The 23179-nt window shown below is 35.0% G+C and overlaps 1 protein-coding gene across 1 annotated transcript in view; it reads right to left on the bottom strand.

The window, feature by feature from the left end:
- The window catches only part of LOC136028534 (solute carrier family 12 member 6-like), a 236358-nt gene that overhangs the window by 102393 nt on the left and 110786 nt on the right, over positions 1–23179 (bottom strand). Inside the window, 1 exon segment of the mRNA XM_065706380.1 lies at positions 11619–11833. Coding sequence (XP_065562452.1) covers positions 11619–11833 — 215 coding nt within the window.

Below are 23179 nucleotides of genomic sequence, written 5' to 3'. Positions count from 1 at the left end.
TTTTTTTTTTTTTTTTGGCTCAATGGCTTTCTCATAATTTTGATCGAATGATTTTGAGAAAAAAAGAGCGGGGGACGAAGCCTAGTTGCCCCCCGATTTTTTGGTTAATTAAAAAGGCAACTAGAACTTTTAATTTTTTACGAATCTTTTTATTGGTAAAAGATTTCGTAACTTATAAATTAGCTTACGTAAAGAACTTTTGTATTCTCATGTTTTTATTACATATATGAGGGGATTCGCCCCATCGTCAGTACCTTGCTCTTTACACTAAAGCTTAAATTTTATCCCAATTCATTAAGAATGACCCCCTGAATCACAAAAGCCGTAGAATAAGTAGTTGAAATTACTGAAAATACTTTAGCGTAAAGAGCGAGGTATTAGAAGGAGGTAAGCTCCTTCTATTCAAACAGAATAATTTCTGTTTGTTTTAAGTTTTATTGCTGTTCCTTACTTCCAGCTGAAAAAGCTTTTTCACTTTTATTTTTTAATTGTTTTTTTTTTAAATAATGCTAGTAAATCCTGCTCTCCCTTCATGGAAATTTTCTTCTCCCATTACAAATTCTCGAAGGAAAGTTCCCCCAGCATATCCCCCTCTTCTCAACCCCTCCCCCAAACCTAAAAAATCCTCCTGAAAACGCCTGTATGCTTCCCAATAACCATTACTATATGTAAGCACAGGTCAAAGTTTGTAACTTGTTGCCCCTCCCACGGGGACTGTGGGGGAGTAAGTCGTCCCCAAAGACATAGTTATAAGGTTTTTCGACTACGCTAAATAAAATGGCTATCTCAGAATTTTGATCCGTTAACTTTGGGAAAACAATTAGCGTGGGAGGGGGCCTAGGTGCCCTCCAATTTTTTTGGTCACTTAAAAAGGGCACTAGAACTTTTCATTTCCGTTAGAATGAGCCCTCTTGCAACATTCTAGGACAACTGGGTCGATACGATCACCCCTGGGAAAAAGAAAAAAAAAACAAAACAAAAAAACAAATAAACACGCATCCGTGATCTGCCTTCTGGCAAAAAATGCAAAATTCCACATTTTTGTAGATAGGAGCTCGAAACTTCTACAGTAGGGTTCTCTGATACGCTGAATCTGATGGTGTGATTTTCGTTAAGAGTTCTATGACTTTTAGAGGGCCTTTCCCCCTATTTTCTAAAATAACGCAAATTTTCTCAGGCTCGTAACTTTTGATGGGTAAGACTAAACTTGATGAAACTTATATATTTAAAACCAGCATTAAAATGCGATTCTTTTGATGTAGCTATTGGTATCAAAATTTCATTTCTTAGATTTTTGGTTACTATTGAGCCGGGTCGCTCCTTACTACAGTTCGTTACCACGAACTGTTTGGTTGTACTGTAGAACTAACACTTGGGTTTTTGGAAAGTTAAATTTTGTTTGCACAAACTTCTGAAGTATGTGCAAAGCCACTGTTATGGAAAAGGAATAGGTGAAGTTTAATATTCAGAAGCTTCATGACAAAAATGTCAGAAAAGCCTATAGTGTTAGCTTTGAATACAGACTCGTAATCCTAGTGAGTGATGATGAGGCTAAGATACTTTAGGATAGACGGAAAAAAAAACGGAAAAGTGTATCGGTAACAATTCTTAAAAGCTCTTGAAAGAAAGAAAAGAAAGTTTCATCAGAAGCATGTGATCCAAGCATGAGGAAGCCGAAAAAGTTGTAAAGTGATCTGGAAGAGCTGATAGAAGTCATTTTCTTGAAACAAAGGGTGCTGAAGCTGAAGTAGTAGCTGTTACTAAAGGTGATATCTGGACAGTTTATCACACTACCAAAGAAATCACTGGTGAATTCAGAAGACCTAATGCTGCCATCAAAATTAAAGATGGACTAGACAGCTACTCACTACGAAAGAGGGCATTGATAAAAGGCGGAAGGAGTACTTTACTGAGGTACTCAATTTTCTGTGCCCTCCATGGCGTAAAAATTTTTCAAATGAATCGCCACTCTTAACAACTTTATGTTAGCACAGGAGCTATTAGGTTTTTTTGAAGTTCAGACAGAACTGCACAAGCTCAATAACGGTAAAGCTGAAGGAGCTGACGTTCGTCAGCCCAAACTCTCGAAATTTGAAACCCAAGTATTGGCGTAACCCCTGCTTAAGACGGTTATTCAGATATGGAAAACTGAGAGTATTCCAGCTGATTGGAAAAAAGTGGTGATAATCAAGCTTTTCAAAAAAGGCATAATAGTCGATTTTAATAATTGGTGAGATATTACACTAAAGTGTGGTGGAACTTAAGTCCTCTGTCAAGTGCTACTAAACCCTATTCAGTCAAAATTGGACGAAATATATAGAAAAGAACAGCATGACCCTAGGGCTGGTAGATCTTGTGGTTGCTTTGATTTTTTGTTTAAGAGTGCTAATTGATGAATCGAATGAATGGCAGAACGACTCTATAGCAGATTTTATTGACTTCTTAAATGCATTTGACTTAATCCACAGGGATTTGCTACGAAAAATCCTTTACTTTTATAGATACTTTGACAAGATCGTGTGCGTGATTGTTGCACTGTACAAAGAGCAGCTGCGTGTCGTAGAAACTGATGACGGGGACCTTATTGAACGGTCCAGTGTAACGTCAAGTGTCCGTTAAGGATGTGTTCTGTCCCAAAATTATTCGCCATTCTCATTAACTAAATAATTCAAAATTTGTAACTTCAAAGCTGGAATGCAAATGAGCCAGAGCCGCATCCTATGTAACGGTGATTTCACTGAGGACTGAGCCCTTTTTTTTGTATTTGTGGGAGAAAATACAGTAAAGCATCATCAAACTCGCAAATACAGCAGGGCCAGCAGGTCTGTTAATTGGAACAAACAGAAACAAAAATCATGCAAAATAAAGTACCTGTTCCTCTACTCCAAGTTGGAATTGATATACTTGGGTTAGATTGAAAAACTTAAGTACCTCGTGGTCTTCATTAAATGTGAAGAAAACCTTGAATGTGAACTTTCTGCATGTATTGCATACACAAGGAATCCCTTTTAATTAGCTCATTAATGTGTGGCAGAATACGGTTTGCTCCGTGGGACTCGAGTTACAAAATTTTAGCAGTAATGTTCTCTAAGTACTGATATACGAATGTGAATGCTAGGCGTTAACTAAGCAGCTCGAATAACGAATCCATGGGTTTTAGAGAAATTCTCCTCGGTGCATCCTTGCAATTCATTAGACTCACAAGATGACAAATGCTTTCATCAGTGAAAGAAAGAAACAGCCCCCGGTGATCAGTAAAATAGCAAGTATCTTATGGTTCTTATGGTGGGCCTGGGCAAGGAGCTACTGCCTTAAGATTTTTGGTGCTGGGTCCCTACCTGTATCAGAGGACGCAGATGGCAAAACGTTACAGTTGGACGATGTGTAGGGAAGGATGCTGCACTCTTAAGGTAATCAATGGAAGATATTTAGTCTGCAAAACTCAAGATGTCATGGTGGAGAGGCATTATTGATGCCTTATGCACCAGTTGGGTTGAGAAGAGGTCTAATTAATTGTGAGTAAGAGTACACATACATTACTTTATTTATGGTGGGCCTGGGCAAGGAGCTACTGCCTTAAAATTTTTGGTGCTGGGTCCCTTCCTGTATCAGAGGACGCAGATGGCAAAAAGTTACAGTTGGATGATGTGTAGGGAAGTATGCTGCACTGTTAAGGTAATCAATGGAAGATATTTAGTCTGCAAAGCTCAAGATGTCATAGTGGAGAGGCATTATTGATGCCTTATGCACCAGTTGGGGTGAGAAGAGGTCTAATTAAGTGTGAGTAAGAGTACACATACATTACTTTATTTTTAATTTTATTATAGAAAACCAACAAACACTGGAATAAGTTTGAACCCTTACATGATTATATAAATAACACACAAGAAAAATATATGTGGCCTTTTCTTAGCAAGAGCATAGTAAAAAAGGGACCAAGTTGTCATCACTTTTATCAAATGAGCTCTTTTACCAAGCTTTTTCCCAAGACTGCTCTTCAAAGTAAATCATTAGTATATGCATTTCCGATGACAGTCTAATAATATATCAAAAAATCTCCCTATTTTTATACTACCCCTTGTGCATATAATTATATTAAACTTGGTAGCACAGCAATAAGAGCATAGTTATGCCCTGGCGACATATAATGTATGTATATAGAAAGGGTTATTGTATAAACTTCGGAGGAGGCTCATTGGACTTGTCTCCTTTTTAATTTTCAAAGTGATCAGAGGGTGGATACACCTTCTCCTCACCTCATATTTTCCCAAAATGCATTTGATAGAAATTTTGATCGAGCCCCGTATTTGCAAGGGCCCCGTGCTGCCATCAGAATAAACATTTCTTTTTTTGAAATTGTGAAATATTCTTGATATATGTATATATATATATATATATATATATATATATATATATATATATATATATATATATATATATATATATTTATAATCCAGCTAATAAATTTTGATAAATTTTTGGTTAGTATGAGCTGAATACTATTGCAACCGTGGTTTTTCAGGTTTTCGGCTTAAAGAAGTGTTTATAAATTTTTGGTTACTATGAGGCTGAACGTTATTACAACCATGGTTTTTCAGGTTTTTGGCGTATAGTACCAAGCAGATCAAAAGGAAAATTTTTTTGCCACCTGACTCAATCTTAGGTCTACCCATAACTGAAAATCAGGGTATTCTAGGATTTTTCTCTTGGCTGATATGAAACATTAAAGGTCGGTTTTGTGTGCAAGAAGTTTTACCAGTGTTTCTAAACCAAAGCGTAAAAACAACTTGTGGAAACTAATTTGGTAAAAACAACAATGCTTTTTGCACATAAATATTTTTATTTATTGTAGAAACTTGAAATAAAAATATTTAAAGACAGTTTTCCGTTACTAAATATTTTATATTTATCCTCTGTGGGGTAGTCTCAGTATTTATCTTGTATCTAGCGCTAGCCAAAATATCCAAGGCTGAAACAAGGGTGATTTCAATCTGAGTAGTAGTGTATTATCCAGAACACACTCAAGAGGTGAAGTTAGGTTGATCGTAATGAAATATGCCAAAATATGATGAAAACATAATACTTTAGTAACAAAATTACAGAGAATTATGGCTACCAAGAACCCACCATATTAAATGCCTAGCCTATCTTAACCACTTCTATATATTAAATATTTAATTCAAATATACCTGCATCATAGATTCTTCCAAGAAGGAATAAACTTATTATAACTGAAAGTGAGTGAAAAACCAGTTTTACTCAGACAGAACAAAGCAACCTTCTTGAGTGTGTTCTGGTTAATACAAAAGAACCTCAATCTGTATTGTCCCAATTGAACATTTCATGTCTTCATTTCTTTCATTGATAAATAGAAAAAACTGAATTTTTTTTTTTAAACTGAAAGTAAGGAGCAACATTAAAACTTAAAACGAACAGAAATTACTCCGTATATGAAAGGGCTGTTCCCTCCTCAAAGCCCCGCTCTTTGCGCTAAGCTTTGACTCTTTTTCTCAAATCTACTTTTCAAAACAGAGAAAAACTTCAGCGTAAAGAACAGGGCGTACATACAAAACGTATATGGTCGAGTAAGTTTTCACTTAAGCAATTTACAGTAATTAGTTTTCATTTCCGGTGTCCTTGGTGCTTAAGAAATTAAAATATCAGATTTATTTAAACTTTTTGAGCTGTATAAGGGGATCTCGGCGTTGTATTGGATTGTATTCAACTTTCAAAGTCAGAGTTTTAATATAATTACTATAAATAATGCATGAATTATGTTCAATTTAAAATCAAGGTCAGGCCTAAGGTTGTGATTCAACATCTTGATAATATAATGTATGTTCTTGGTAATATACATATAGTATGTTCTTGATAACATACTCGAAAGAATTGTCAACTTGCGTTCAAAAAATGGTTTCTTAAAGGCAAGGAAGGTGGCCAAAAAGTTGTACTCCACCTTCTTTGTCAGAACTTCTCCTTTTAACATAGCAATATGACTATGCATAAGAGCATTGATGTATACTATTTATATATTCTTACTTCTTGATAGCTTTGTTATCTGAAAGTAATTAAATAAAAAAAAATAATTTTTTTAGCTGAAAGTAAGGAGCGACATTAAAACTTAAAACGAACAGAAATTACTCCGTATATGAAATGGGTTGTCCCCTCCGCAATCCCTCGCTCTTTACGCTAAAGCTTTTAATTGTTTTAAAAAGTAGAATTGGGGCAAAGAGTCAAACTTTAGCGTAAAGAGTGAGGGATTGCGGAGGGGACAACCCATTTCATATAAGGAGTAATTTCTGTTCGTTTTAAGTTTTAATGTCGCTCCTTACTTTCAGCTAAAAAAAATTATTTTTTTAAATTTAATTTCTGAACGTTTTTGAATAATGCATGCTCGGTTTTGGCTCTCCGCACATAAACTATTAAAATGAAATTTGTATATTAATTCTTTTTTTGGCTAAATTGCTTTCTCTTAGTTTTGATCAGACGATTTTGAGAAATAAGGGGTGGAGAAAGAGGCCTAGTTGCCCTCCAATTTTTCTGTTACTTAAAAAGGCAACTAGAACTTTTAATTTTTAACGAACGTTTTTATTAGTAAAAAATATACGTAACTTAAGAATTAACTTACGTAACAACTTTCATAATCTTATATTTTTATTATGTATACGAGGGGGTTTGTACCCTTGTTAATACCTCGCTCTTTGCACTGAATCGTAAGTTTTGTCCCAATTCTTTAAGAATGACCCCTGAATCAGAAAGGCCGTAGAATAAATAGTTGAAATTACTAAATACACTTTAGCATAAAGAGCGATGTATTTATCTCCTCCTAAATATCTCGCTCTTTATGCTAAAGTATTTTTAGAACCCCTCATATGCGTAATAATCTCTGTTCGTTTTAAGTTTCAATGCTACTCCTTCCTTTCATTTGAAAAAAAGTTTTCATGTTTATTTTTCTTTGTTTTCTTATAGTAAAACTAGAAAATCCTGCGCCCTTTTCATTGAATTTTCTTCCCCCAAGACGTTTTCCTCCAAGGAAAGATTCTCTAACATAGCCCCCTCCCCTCAGCTCCACCCCCGAACAAAATAAAATCCCCCTGAAAACGTCTCTACACTACCCAATAACCATTACTATATGTAAACACTGGTCAAAGTTTGTAACTTGCAGCCCCTCCCCCAGGGATTGTGGGGGAGTAAGTCATCCCCAAAAACATAGTTTTTATGGTTTTCGACTATGTTCAACAAAATGGCTATCTCAAAATTTTGATCCGTTGACATTGGGGAAAAAATGAGCGTGGGAGGGGGCCTAGATGCCCTCCAATTTGTTGGTCAATTAAAAAGGGCACTAGAACTTTTCATATCCGTTAGAATGAGCCCTCTTGCGATATTCTAGGACCACTTGGTCGATACGATGACCCCTGGGAAAAAAAAATTAAAAAAAAAACAAATAAACACGCACCCGTGATTTGTCTTCTGGTAAAAAAAAATTACAAAATTCCACATTTTTGTAGATAGGAGCTTGAAACTTCTACAGTAGGGTCCTCTGATACGCTGAATCTGATGGTGTCATTTTCGTTAAGATTCTACGACTTTTAAGGGGTGTTTCCCCCTATTTTCTTAAATAATGCAAATTTTATCAGGCTCGTAACTTTTGATGGGTTAGACTAAACTTGATGAAACTTATATATTTAAAATCATAGCATTAAAATGCGATTCTTTTGATGTAGCTATTGATATCAACATTCAATGTTTTAGAGTTTTGGTTACTATTGAGCCGGGTCGCTCCTTACTACAGTTCGTTACCACGAACTGTTTGATAAAATCATAATTTTCGGAAAATTTAAAAGTTACTCACTTAATAACTATCAAAAAGAATGCAGTAAAGGTTATTCATCCTTTCAACTCTTAAAAATGAAAGACAGAAATGAAATATAAAGAAGGGATCATGTCACTTCCCCCTGGACTTGGTTTATCTCCTGTTGAAAAGAACCTTAAAAATACTCTTGTCATTTCTATTCTGAAGTTGAAATCTTCCTCTATCCGTCCATTTGCAGCGAAATAAATATCGCTTTAAACAGGTAGCTGATCTTTGTTTTTTCTACTCAACAGCTTCCACTGCTTTCTAATACGATTTTATTTTAGAAGGATCCAATAATTAGAAAATTAGTTCTTCTTTGTTGCTCTGGTCGCTAAGTGGAAATAAAGAAAAAACTAGTAATCCTTTGGACTTTCTAACCCGGATATATCCTCTTTTTCTAGAATGATCCAAATTCATCTCTTTTCTTTCAAAAGATTGATGACCCGGCTAAGCCGTCCGCAAAAGATACTGAGTTACAGATGAATAAGCAATCAAAGACATAGAGAGAAATAATTTTCTTCTTCTTTTTGTTTTGATTAATCTGGAGAAAGTTTCAAATCAACTCATCACTGGAATCTGACTCAAAGCCCTGCAAGATTCTGCAGGGCTCAGCTGCAGCAGCTTTGCTTTGCAGATCAGTTTTGAACTCAGCTGCAGCTGGGTTCAAACTCTCGGTCCCGTTTTGCCAAGCTGGGATAATTACAGCGCACCACTACAGGACAAGATTCTATTACAGATTTACTGAATCACATTAACAACCACCTAATAATGACATATCAAAAAGTACGTAGTAACGAACTGTAAATAAAGAGTGACCCGAATCAATAGTAACCGAAAGTCTAAAAAACAGAATTTTGATACGAAAACATACATCAAATAATCGAGGTTTTATGCTGGTTTCAAATATATAAGTCCTAAAAAGTTCTAAAGTTTAATCTTACCCATCGAAGGTTAAGAGCCTGAGAACATTAGCCTGATTTTGAAAAAGGGGGGGGGGGCACCCACTAAAAGTAATATAATTTTAATGTAAATTGCACCATCAGATTCAGCATATCCGATAAAACTTTGAGACAGCCATTTTGTTGAGCATAGTTGAAAGGCCGACTAGCTATGCCCTTGGGGATATCATAACCCTCCCACAGCCCCTGGGGATAGATCTTTAAGCTAAGTTAAAAAATTCGCCGATCATACGATAAATTTATGCGAAATTCTTCTTATGTTTTGCTTTCTCTTTTCCATCTCAATTTTACGCGTGGAGACTTTAATGGTAACTGTCCGGGGTAAATTTTCACCTTGATTGAATTGTCCAGAGAATAAGCCCTTGGGGAGGAGGGAGTTTTCCAAGGAGGATTAGTCAGAGTTCCTGGTATTATTTAAAAAACGATCAGAAATTAAATAAACAAAGGATTTTTTTTCAACAGTAAGTAAGGTGGAACATATAAGCTATAAAAGAACTGAAACTATTACGTATATGAGAGAGTTACTCCTTCACAATAGCTCACTCTTTATGCTAAAGTTTGAATTCCGTCCCAATTTTGTAAGAAAGACTCCTGAAACACCATGTTGGTTTAATTAGAACAATAAGTGTTGTGGAGGAGTAACCCTCTCATATACGTAATAATGTATGTTTTTTCCCGAAATCAGATGTTTTTTGCCGAAATCACGTGTGTAGGTTTAATTGTCATTTTTTGTTGTTGTTGTGTTGTTTTATTGACCAAGGTTGATCACAGGAGGCCAAATTGTCGGTGGAGGGTTCACTGGGATGATAATTTATAGAAAGGTTGTGATATCTGCCATTTGTGTCATTGGACAGCGGTTTCGGCCTGATAGGGTCTAAATGCTATCGAGTGAAGATTCTTGAAACAGCAAACTAACATAGCACTACTAATTTTGATATTCAGTAAATGAAATGAAGTAATGTGTAGCAACATACAGGGAACATCATTAGAGAATGCAGGGAAGATTATTTTTTAAAGAAGTTACGTGTGGAAAACAGAATTCGGTAGTAAATACAGAAGAGAATAGGGAAAAATTCTTTTTTGATCTAAATAGCTTCTTTTTTTAATATTCTGCTGCCTCTTGGAGAAAGACGAATGAATAAAAAAAAATTATCAGAAATAATGTATACTGATGGCTACTTCTTAGCAACGTCACCTTAATGATCGAGACATTTGAACTCTCTGTAAACAAGCTTTTTATTGCCTTCTTCATGAAGTATCACCAGCAATGATTTGAATTGAGTGTGGTGGTGTCTCCGATCTTCTTATTTGCTTAGACGTGCTTCCTCTCAAGTCACTTCACCAATTCACAGAAAAGAGGCAAGTCACTCGACGCTTGGTCGGTATAATATGGTATGTATTCAAATATGTCCAATGTATATTGCTTTAGGAGCCATTGGTTTACACGATCACTGTGTGGAAGGGCATTGTCATCCTTTCTTAAGTGCTTCATCTGAAGCCGCTTAGCCAATTCACGAGAAAAGAGGCAAATCGCTTGATGCTTGGCGGGTACTACATGGTATATATTTAAATATGTACGATTTAAATTCTTTAAGAGCCATTGGTTTACACAAACGCTATGAGAACAGGCAGTCATGTATCAGAATAACTCTAAAAGTAAGCATCCCTCTTCTTCATCGTAGCAGAGTTTCACGATAAGAATTTGCAGTAAATTTTGTTACTGCTTTATAAGCAATGCATCTTTTTGGTCTATAAATCGTTTAAACCGTCCTAACTCCTTTCAAATCATTGGTGGCAACCTTTTATGAACTGAGTGTTACAAAACTCGTCCACATACATTGCCAGGGCCTCAATTGTCAATATAATTTTGTAGAGAAGCAAACTCAATTTTAAATTATATAAAATTACACATTGTTTGTATTAACATTTGTCTTTTGTTTATAGTCACTCTGAAGTTACAAAATAACCCTCCTGTTCCTTCTCTATCCTCTCTCACGCAAGAGTTAAGAGTTACTCTTTGATCATAATGAGAACAAATAAAATTCCAAGTCATAATGATCAAACACTCATTTTCGGTAGAAAGCATCAGCGGCCACTCTACCTTATACGAGTTATACAGAAAGATACAGTTGTTTGATTTGTGTTGTTTCTAGGTTATCAATGGGTATACCAGAATTAGCAAAATTCTATCTGATTTTAGATACTTTGAGTCCCAAAATTAGCATGCTACTCTCTCGGGTTTAAATACAAAAGAGCAATGACCAGGGTACAGACACCAGTGTATAGGGTATAGAATGCCCAATTTTTGTGAGAACCAGTGATTGATATATTTTATTACTAATTACTATTGAAACATACCAAGATCAAATATAGCTTTTTCTATTATCGATGTCAGCACTAGATAAACTTTTGCTCTCTAAAAACGATTTAAATTTACCCAAAAAGATATCAATTTTGGTAGTATTAATTCTTGATACCCGATAGTCAACTGTACCGGTAAAATTGTAAACTGACTCGGAACAACGCCAATTTTGAAACCTTTAAATTCTTGTATCCGCAAGAATTTGTATATCTACTAGGATTTATAACTCATAGTCGAGTTTTACCATATACGCACCATTGAAGTTGCCATAAAACTTATCATAGTTGATAATTTATACCATAGTTGATGATTTGGATTCCTGTCACCTCTTAGACTCTAACCTCTAATATAAACTGTAGTTTATCCAGAAAGTCGCTATTTCGATCTCGGAGGCTCTAAGTGTGATGAACTTTTACTATATATATCAGAATTATGACCTTACCTAAAAAGACGCCACTTTCAATGCCTTTGATCCCTGATACCAATTTCACTTCATTTTGCTCAAAATATGGATCACATTCAAAAGAATCTTCAACTCGATTGTTGACCACTATTCGCACGTGTTTGCAGAAAATATTCCATAGTTCAGAGCCCTCTGCTTTTGTACAATTTCCGGACCCTTCAGCTGAGAGTAACCTAGTACCAAGGACACACATCCTAAAAAGTAATATTTAGAGTAAAGCCAACAGGTATAACATGAGTTGAGTACAAAATCTGATTTTAACAGATTACCTTATGATAATTTTTAAACAAACTTTACCTTCTTCAATTAGTCCCAGATCTTGCACAAAAGCTCAAACCCACTGTGAAAAAAAAATCATTGATGTAAGTGGAAGACTTTGACGAAGTCGACAGAACTAATTTATTTTTTTTACTTTGACAGATTGAACAAATATTTTGAATACAACAACCACGCTACCGTATGATTTTGAATGCATTACCTACTAAATTTTGTAAGCTTAAAACGGACAAAATAGTTATGCATACGAGGAGTGTTGCTCCCTCCTCAATACCTAGCTACTCACGCTAATGTGTTTTAGAACAATCGAAAAAGCTGATTATTTTTCCAATTAAATGGTCCTTGTGTTCGAGGAGTCGTTTTTGAAGAATATGGACCAAAACTCAAACGTTTTACGTAAAGAGTAAGGTATTGAAAGGGGGGAGGATCTTCCTTATATACGTAATAATTTCTTTTCGTTATAAGTTGTCATGCTGCTCCTTTCTTTAAGTTAAAAAATTCATTTAAAAAATTTAATTTCCGATCTTTTTCAAATAATTCCAGGAAATCGGGCTACCCCTCCTTGAGAAATTGCGTTTCCCAAAGAAATCGCTCAATGGAAAGCTCATCCCACGCAAAATCACCCCTCCCGCTAGAAAAATTACCCCGGAGCATTTCTTGCGAAAAATTGCACCCAAGAAAGTTCTTCTTGGGACACTTTAATTTGAAAGGAACTTTGATTTCTGATTGTTTTTCGAATCATGCCGGAAATCCTCCTCTGGGAAAATTTCTCCCAGAATCCTCCCTCCTCCACCAGTAGAAAATTGCTTTTACAGAAATTTCCCCTCTTGGAGAATCCCCACCACAGAAAGACCCCTTAGATCGTCCCAACTCTGCTGATAAGTTCCCCGGAAACTTCCTCTAGAGTATCTCCACAGAAAAAATGGTGCCACTAACAAGAAAGTAAGACAAATAAACACATTTCGTATAGGAGTTCTGGAGAATTTCGCCAGTGTAAAGCTTCCCCTGTAAAGTCTATCCCCAGGAACTTCACTCTCAATGAGAAACCTTTCCCATAGAAAATCTATCTTCAATAAATCCCCCCCCCAAAAAAAAATGTCTTTATACTTGCAAGTATTTCTTTTTTTCCTGCCGCTACCCCAATAAAAAATACTGTATGCAAACAATGGGCAAATTTCATAACATGAATCTCTTCCCCCAAGGGCCTTGGGGGTAATGTCATCCCCAAAGGCGCAGTTATTGGACGTTTCGACTATGATGAACAAAATGGCTATCTCAAAATTTTGATCGGATGAATTTAGAGAAAATGACGTGAGAGGGGTGTAGTTTCACTCCAATGTTTTCAGTTCCTTAAAAAGGGTATAAAAACTTTTAATTTCCGATCAAATGAGCCCTTTCCCGGTTATCTAGGACCATTGGTTAGACACAATCACCCCTGTGAAGGACAATTTAAAAAAAAGAAATAAAAAACGTATTCGTGATCTCTCTTCTAGCAAAAAAAATATAAAATTCTACCTTTTTGCTGATGAAATCTGGAAACCTATATAGTGGTATCGATTGATATTATATTATGGTGCAATTTTTAAAGACATTCATTGACTCTTGGGGGTTGTTTCCCCTTCTGCTTTTCAATTCTGGTTTCCAGAGTTTCGGTTGCTATTGAGCCAAGTCGCTCATCAGCCTGTTTACAGTCCTTTACCGAAAAATGTTTAAAATATCATACATTTGATGAAACAAAAACATCAATTTTTGATTTTCTTATGAAAAGTGAATTGCTTAGTTAACAGTTCTGAGACCAAAATAATTTCGGACAAAAAAGAGGCTGTAAACTTCAAAATTTCTTATTAATTCTGGAGAAGAAAACACCTATACTTATCTTTCAAACAAAAAAACGTCGAGCAAAAGATTTAGCTTTCAGGGGTGCCGAATGGAGACGCTTGAAAACTACGATTCCGGTAAATTTTCGCGGATTTTGAACAATACGTCTTTGCTTCCTCACTTTAAAATCGAACAAAATACTCACCCCCTTTACATTTTTGTGAATTGGCACAAAAAAGAGGCTGTAAACTTCAAAATTTCTTATTAATTGGGGAGAAGAAAACACCTATACTTATCATTCAAACGAAAAAACGTCGAGCAAAAGATTTAGCTTTCAGGGGGTGCCGAATGGGGACGCTTGAAAACCACGATTCCGGTAAATTTTCGTGGATTTTGAACAATACATTTTTGCTTCCTCATTTTAAAATCGAACAAAATACTCACCCCCTTTACATTTTTGTGAATTGGCACCACTTACTTGCCATCAAGGAGACGTGACTAACGTTTTCCGAATATGCAAATTACAAAATGGGGTTTATTACAACTCTTGAGACTCCATCCTCCAAGGGGAGGGGCAGACATCAGAGAGAGTACATTTTAAAGCCCAAATATCCAAACTCTCTTTGACCGTTCATTTAAATATAGTGCTGTTTGGGAAGGAGGGTATTGATACCTTATTGATTCCCCCTTGATTCCGAAATGAAGTTTTGTTTTCGGCTTCATTATTGGTTCTAGGCGGGATATGATGGTACCATTCTAACAAATTATTTCTATAGAGCAGAAGGGTATAACATTCACACCAATAACATTTAACATAAAAGTATAACATTGTGCCTGGTGACATAGAGGTGGAAAAGGCGATGTGGTGCATCATAAGCATAGCCAGAAAATTTCTTGGAACGGCTATTTTATTGCGAAACTTTCTTACTTCCAGCAATTTTAATGGTAATATATCTCTTTTTCTATTTATGTACAATGTTTCAATGTAATTAAATACACCTATTGGATTTATGGATTTAAATATCAGAGAACCCTACTGTTAAGGTTGCGATGGCTTCAGCTGCACAGAAGACCAAACGTCATGTAAGATTTCCATCCATATGAACAAAAAAAAACACTTTCCGTCTGATTGAAATTCTTTTGTAAAAATATTATGAAAAACTTATTAAAAAGTACTATTTGCTGAAAATTACTTAATATTAATGTTGTCATAAATTATATTTACAATCCAACGTATTAATTCCTAAAAAGAGAAACGGAAAAAGGGGGTAACTAGCAATAAATTTGCAGTTATTGATGCATGAAATTTAGCAGCAAGAAATCTGGGGTTCATGGGCCGGTACCCTACATCAAGTCTTCGTTAGGCCTGACCATGATTTGAAAACGATCAGAATTTAGGTATAAAAAGTATTTTTTTCAACTAAAAGTAAGGACTAATATTAAAGCTTCAGGAGAAATTATTAAATACAATTGAAATTATTACTGAATTTATTACTGTTATATAACTGAAATTATTAAGCATGAGGGGGCTACTCTCTTATCAACTCCTCACTCTTTACAATAAAGTTTAACCATTTGTCTCAATTCTTAAACAGCGACTGCTGAAACACAATTTCTATTGACTTGAAATAAGAAGTTTTTCAAAGCAATTAAAAACTCCAGTGTGACGAGCAAGGGATTGAGGGGAAGATCCCCTCCCCCCACATATGGAACAATTTCTGTTCGTTTTAATATTTTTCCTTACTTTCAATTGGAATTTATTTTTCTATTTAATAGTTTACAAAGTTTGGAGTGTAACAAAAGTCTCTTGTCACGAAGGTTAAATCTATATTAGGTTCAGAATTCAGAGCTGCCAGGTATACAAATTGTAGATGTCCTTTTTTCTGCACAAGAGTGGCTCTGCAATGTTGCTACTAGCTGATTCAAGGGAAAGAAATGAACGTTTGGAGCATTTTCTGGAATGGAAAGCAAAATACGCTTGGTTTATTTTGTTTCGTTTTGGCACCTTGTTTGAATGTCTATCTTACGTGCTGCAAATAAAAGCTGTTTTGTACTCGGGAAAAGGCTTTTTAGACTTAATATTTGATTATTATCAAACTGAAAAAGGCTTGATGTTGTTGGTGAATTTTCACTAAGAGATGAATTCTTATTTCATTGTTAAAATTTTGTTGAAATCGAACAATCCATAAAACAAATCAAGAATTTTCTATCGATTCAAAGGTTTCCCTTGCAAAGCAAAGAATGCACTTATTTGAAAAGCCATCTTTTTTTAGGTTAAAAAAAGATAAAGAAAATTGATAAATTGGAAGAGACTTTTGAGAATTCATCGAAAATACAAAGATAGTAGAAAATTAGAAATTATCTAAGAAATTCAAAACGATATTTAAAAAAGAGCATAAAAACGAAAAGAGCTGGTTTTATATTTTACTCTAGAAATTTTTGTTACATCTCAATTTATATCTAAAAAAAAAAAAAAAATCAACAAGAACTAAAGTTTAGACACATTCCATAGCACATGTTTCAATCCCCTATTGATTCTGCAATTATATTTCAGAAGTTTTAACTATTTCCAAATTTTCCTTCTCAAAAACGAATTCTACGGGAACTGAAATTAAAAACCCGTTCCATAGCGTTCACTACATTAGAAAGCCACTGACTTATCGAAATTAAATTAATCATAAACTTCCGTGGGCTAGCCAAATTCACTTTGTCCAAATAATTGTGAATAAAAATATAATCAAATTTCTTAAATGTGTCAGCAATTTTAGAAAAACTAACATTCTTCTAAGTAAGTTAAAAAAAATTCAGCAGTGTAAGAATTCTTTTTAATTTTGTTTTGAATATTTATTGGGTAGTGGTCACTTATGCCACTTTTAGTTAGTGGAATTGGAAAAGGCAGTGTTATTTTTGGGAAGTTTCTGGATATATTGCCGTTTCTCAATTGCTGCTTTGGACGCCCACAAAGACTCAAATTGAATTTTAATAATAAAAAAATTATAAGTATTACACCATGGCTTCAGTTTACAAGATTCTATTAGGGGAGGGGTAAATATATTTTTCAGTGTCTAAGAATGAGTATATTTTTCTTTGAGCAAATTTTGTTCTTATGACGTATCAAACATTTTACAGCTATTAGATGTAACTCAGTAACGTGGCTAGGGGTGTTTTGTGAGGTTCAGATCCTTTCCCTTAATGGGGGAAGAACGAAAAATTAAATTATATACGTTTATAAGTTTATTGTGGGTTTCCAAAACGAGCTTTGGATTTTTGTTTGAAGGGGGATACCAAAAAACTTTAGAAGCCCATCAAAAAAATATATTCAATTTTGCTACGTTTTTAAGGGTTGAAAAAATTTTTCAGGGGGGAGGGGTTCAAAACCCATGGGGTTCAACTACCCCTGAATACAGCCTTGGTAGCTATGTTTCTAATATGAGTCAGAAAGCGTTCTTCTGCCTATCTTATATATAGTACACCCTAAGCATAGAATGAATTTTTCTGGCGTTCTGTAGTGGTGCTATGTGTGGTGCTACAATCTAAGTGGTGCTACAATACAAATCTCTACTTCTTATTAAAGAAATTCTAAGAATTTTCTCATGAGGTTTCAGAAAAATATACAAAATTAGAAACGAATAAAGATCATTTTACCTTAAGTCTTTTTTACAAGATAGATTGGATGTCTTTGGAGAATCACAAGGCTTGATTAAAGTCTTAAATTAAGCTAATAAAGTCAATCGCTTCAACAAAAAAGTTTTTTATAATTACATTTTGTAGAATTTGTTTTGTAATTTCTCAAAAAAATCAATAGGTTAGGAGTGGTTTTTTGGTTTCCGATCCATCTCTTTAACAAGAGGAAGAAGAACAACTAAATTATATCCGTTAATATGTTTATCAATCTGCTTTTGCCAAAGTTGTGGTTATGTTTATAATTTTTTTTCCTTTGAGGAGTTGTTGTCCCCTGTGTTCTGTTCATGTTGTGTAGTTGTCTTCTCTGCGCTTCACTCCCAGGCCTCAGGTATAGTCTCTATGGTTTTTTTTCTAGTTGTTGCTTATATTGTATCCCTCTTATATATATTACTTATATTGTAGTTGTTTCTTGTATTTTTTTTATCCACCTCGTATCCCTGGCCACGGAGCCTTTCGAGGGGAATTAAGTGTATTGTAATTCAATTTTGAATTGTATTTTGTGTTGCCTTGTATTTGATAATAAACCTCTCTATCTCTCTCTCTCTCTAATACAAATAGGGAAGTGTTCTTCTCCAATTTTTTTTTTTGCAAGCATAAAAATAAAACTGGCGTTCCCCACAGATAATCTGTGGTTTTAACTAACTCTAGAGTGCAAATTGATACACCTAAATTTTTCTTGAAACATTTTCTTTAAAGAGTTTTCATTTAAGAATTCAAAAAAATTAGAAACGACTGAAAAAAAATTGACCTAGTAAGAATCACAAGGCTCGATCGTAACCTTAAATGATCCTAAAACGTGAATCGCTAGAATAACAACTCCTTATAATTCAATTTTAGATATAAAATTCTTTGGAGTTTTCTTCTTTAGAATTTTCAAACAATAACGAAACGCTAGACACAACAGAGCCAGGGAATATTTTCTTTGTGCCTTCCCTTTACAGAACAAAGAACATAATTGTCTGGTGATTCCCAAGGCTCAATTATAATCTTAAAGAATGCTGGAATGCAAGTTGATAGATGTGTCAGAGAGTTCTTGTATTCTAAATGGGAAATTAGTAGAAAAGACCTCACAATTGCTCTCCAAGTTGTCTCCTATAACTAAAAGTCGAAAAACAATGATCTGATTTCTTATGACATCGATCATGGCACCAGGCCAATAAAAACTTCCGGCCTGATGAACAGTCCAACAGGCCTATCTCCCTATGTTAAAGAATGGAGTTGGTTAAAAGGCAAAACTAAATAAAACCAACTAATTAACTAACTAAATACTAACTAACTAAAACTATAAAGAAAATTAAACAATCAAAACCATTTAAGACGTTTTTTATGATGGCGGTATATCTTGCAAGACAGTGTTGCCATATTTACTAGCTGACTGGTTAATTCTGACGGTCAATCCATGTGTATTAATCAATATTTATTAAACTATCGTGTGATTAAAGCTGACATTTAATGACTATAAAATATATGATTATTTCAAAAAGTACATATAATTCTCTCGAATTTTTTTGTAAAGATACAATTTTTGCAATAATCTTGCTTTTAACAAGAGACATTCATGAAACAATTTTAGAAACAAATGTAGAAAAAAGGGCAAAAGTACCCCATTCAAAGACGTCCCATTGGACGTCTGTATTGCAAACTTTTGTGTGAGGCTATGTTTCAACTTCTTTTTTATGTAACGTTTTGTATAACTTCAAAGGATTCAAAATAACTGGAATTTATCATAAGTAAAGAAGCGTCGAAAAGTGAATGCAATAAAAGCTCAATTGTAGTAAATGACAGACACGTTATCAGCGATTACATCCCTCATAAGGCCAATCCAAGTGAAAATACGGTCTCTGCCCATGTTCTCAGAATAGGATACTCCTCATGTGAGTGATCTGAGCGTTACAACATTATTATATGTTTGTCATTTTGTCTTAGCAAAAGTTTCTACAAGTACAGAAGCATCGTCAGAAGAAGGATTTAGGACTCGATTATAGAAAACATGAGTTGAGCTACATCAAATATCTTCATCCAGAATTCTAACACTATCATCCTTAAAACATTATTTCGGATCTTTTTGCGTGGTATTAAAAGATTTTAGGAGCCCTACCAAAGAACGGGCTTTCCCATTTGAACTTATATTCTCTGAGGCAAACCTGACTCTTATTCATAATAATCTTAGATGGTAATAAGCTTACCTAAACTATGGATGTCACGTAATTGATTTTTTTTTAAACGATAATTTCGACAGGACCCTGTGCCTGTCATCATCAGGTTCGAATTCAAATCTCTTGCCAGAAAATAAAACCACTAAATAAATAGAACTAGAAACACTGAACAACAGTAATAATGAGCCGAACCTGGAATTATTGTTTTGACATGGCCCAAATTTTGGTAAAGGCATTGATGGCCGCTATCCTAGTAGAGCTTAATAAGGCTAGGCCTGTAGGAGAGGGATGGAGTTTTTTTGTGATGTTTCAGTCTATGGGTGATGGGCACCCAATTTTTGCTAATGTGGATCTCACCATTGTCTTTATTGATGACTGGTTTATTTTTAGCAATTTCCAGAGCTTCTCTGATTTTTGGGAATAATGTTCCTCATTGTCATTTTCTTAATTCTTAATTCAATTTGACGATTAAATTATTGGAAATAGAGCTTTAAAGAGATTATTTTAGCCCTCCTGTAAAACTAGAAAAATATGAGATACACCTTTTCGTTTTGATGTGCAACGACATTCTAAATTTTGTCTCAACTATTTTGTAAACCTGTTGCATATTAGAAACTAGAATAGCACTCGAAAATAAATTGAATGCATCCAAGTAATTATTTACTAAAAGAAAATGTTGTTTCAAAATGACAACTTGACTGTCAAAGTACTCTGAATAATTGCTGAAAAGAAAAGTTCAAGCGTCAACCAAGACTTTTGTCCAATCAGCTTTCTCTGTCCAAGTTAGAGAATCATTTACAATAGATTTTCTACAGTCCAATTATACCTTTGAGGAACTCTTGAATGGTAATGCGATAAATATGTGATGCGGTTCTTTTGTTCTTGAGGGACAATTAGTGTACAAACGCCTAGTAAACACTTCCGAAATGTCGTCAGCAGCTCTTGTATGATAGAAAAACAGGTACATAAAGCATTATAATACATAAAGCATTATAATGCTTTATGTATACCCATGGGAACGACGCTAGTGGCAAGACCAGTGGCGCAGTCGTTTAACCAATTGGAGCCAGGAGGGAGAGGGTTACATTTAAAGGGGCAGAATGCGGAGATAGGGTCAGAGGCAAGGAGTTGTATACACCTACATCACGTCGTGAACAGCCCTTTAATAGAGTCCTTAGAGTAAGATTATTTGATTATGCATCGCTCCTTTTTTCTAGGACGATAATTGATGAATAAGCTTTCTTCTTTTTACTCAGCCAAAAATTATTGATTGAGCTTAAACATACTAAGAATTGAATGTGACAAAGCCTTAATCAGTAATGGCTGTAGACCTACTAGTAAATAGATGAAATTCTAAATATTAGTCAGCCACGTACGGGCAAAAGAATTAGCTTCATGTAACTTTTAAGAAATGTGGGAATGAACAGTAGGAAGAGCAGGAATAGATAACCCTGCTTAAACAGGAATTGAGAACCAAAACAAACCGACCAAAAACGTATTTATGGCAAATACTGAAGATGGCAGCAAAACAATGTGGATAAATATAAAATAAACCACATTAACCATAAAAATGTTAAACTAATCCTTTGGACGTCCTTGGACAAGGGTTTGCAATTTTTGACGCTCTTATGGATGAACGTCCATGAAAAAACACACTCATGACGGTCAAGAAAACATTTACCGTGCATAAATAATAACCAATATTACTCAAATTAGGCAAAAGTTACCATAACCCAGCAGACCTAATTTTCAGTTTTATGCTTTTTCTTCATATTTTTTTTAGTCAGTATGCAGCTGCTCAGCATTGTAAATCATGGGCAATGAGACTGGTTTGTGCACTCTAGAATTACGTTTTCAAGCTCTGGGTGACTTAGGCCAGAAGTCCCTAAGGGCATATAAATATGTTTCATTGCCTTATAACATTTCTTATTAGAACTATTTCCGGCCTGACAATTGCTTTGCTTAAATTTAAATTCTATCATCCTATTTTTATCATCGTGAATCCTATGATACATTCAAAAGAGCTTATTCACTGCCTTTACTGCCAAAATACCTTACTTACTGCCTGTCCACCCACGAAAAAATAATAACAATCCCATATAGGTCATGCCCTGTAACCTTTGACCATACCCAGTAGAATATAACTAATGCCACACCCTGCTGGGAAGGATGTATATGATCCAACTTAACTCCTCAACCAAATAAAAATGCAACAGAAAACTAGCAACCAGACCTAATCCGAGGGTTGGTATTGCTCGAAGAAAAATTAATTACAGCAGCCCCTCCCCGTCCCATCTCGAATATAATCAAAAATTCGAATCAAAGTTAAAAATTTGATCAAAAAAGGCAACCCTCAGAAGAAGCAACAAGGCCATGACACTTGGGGCAATGTGCCCCCCTCTCTGAACAGCTCAACTAGCAACAGCTTAAGTCAATCTTGAGTCTTTAAGTATCCAAGCTCATCGATAATTCCCTTATAGAACAGAGTGAGAAGCCTTACTCATCATTATTATTTCCACAAAAGAAACGGAATGCATAATCCCCTCATCTTATTCTTACTTTCTAGTATATAAAAGCATAAAAGCTCCCTACGACAGCTCGAAAATGTTTACTCGGCGTTTCTCTACTAATTATCCTTCCAGAGCAGAAAATACTATTCCTACATTTATCGCAATAGGATTTAGGAATTTCTTTGCAGTATAATTAGACCCTGAATAGTCCTTAGAGAATTGTTCATGAATTCAGACACATTTAGAGAACTTTCCATTTTAAACTTGGATCCCTCTAAAATACAGTTTAAACATTATTTTTAAAGCTAATGTTAGTCAGCTACAGTAGGCTACCCAGCGATTATTTAAATCCAAGTGGACAAGAACGAAAAATGGCAAAGTTTCCCCTGCGTAAAACTTCTTCTGTAAAGTTCACCTCCAGAAACTACCCTCCCAATATGAAAATCTCACCATATAAAGCCAAAAGTATTTACTATGTTTATAAAGGGGCTGTAACGAAAGATCAACGGCTTAAACAGTCACATAAAAGCTATTACGTTTATGAGGGGGTTTGCCCCCTTTTCAATAACTCGCTCTTTACGCTAAAGTTCAAATTTTGCTCTAATTCCTTAGGAATGATCCCTGAATCACAAAGGCCCTTTAGTGTGAAGAAATAGCTCTTTTGAAATTGCTAAAAAAAATTTAGCGTAAAGAGCGATGTATGGAAGGGGGAAGATGAACCCCCTCATATTTGTAATAATTTCTGTTCGTTTTCAGTTTATATGCTGCTCCTTACTTTCAGTTGAAAAAAATTATTTGATTTCTGATCTTTTTTAAATAATGCTGGGAAAACCAGCGCTCCCTTCATAGAAATTTCTCTTCCCGCCTCCTGTTAAATTCTTCCACAGGAAGATTCTCCCACGCAGCCCTCGAACCCCCCCCCACCAGCCACCCCCACCAGAAAAAATATGAAAACATCTGCAAACTTCCTAATAACCAATACTATATGTAAGCGAAGTTGATAACTTGTAGCCCTTCCCTCGGGCACTGCTCGGGACTAAGTCGTCCACAGAGACATAATTAAAAAAATTTTCCACTATTCTGAACAAAATGGCTA

The sequence above is a fragment of the Artemia franciscana genome, chromosome 6, assembly GCF_032884065.1.
Source record: "Artemia franciscana chromosome 6, ASM3288406v1, whole genome shotgun sequence".
NCBI lineage: Eukaryota > Metazoa > Arthropoda > Branchiopoda > Anostraca > Artemiidae > Artemia > Artemia franciscana.
Note: the sequence above shows the minus strand (reverse complement) of the source record. Positions and strands in the feature narration are given on the sequence as shown.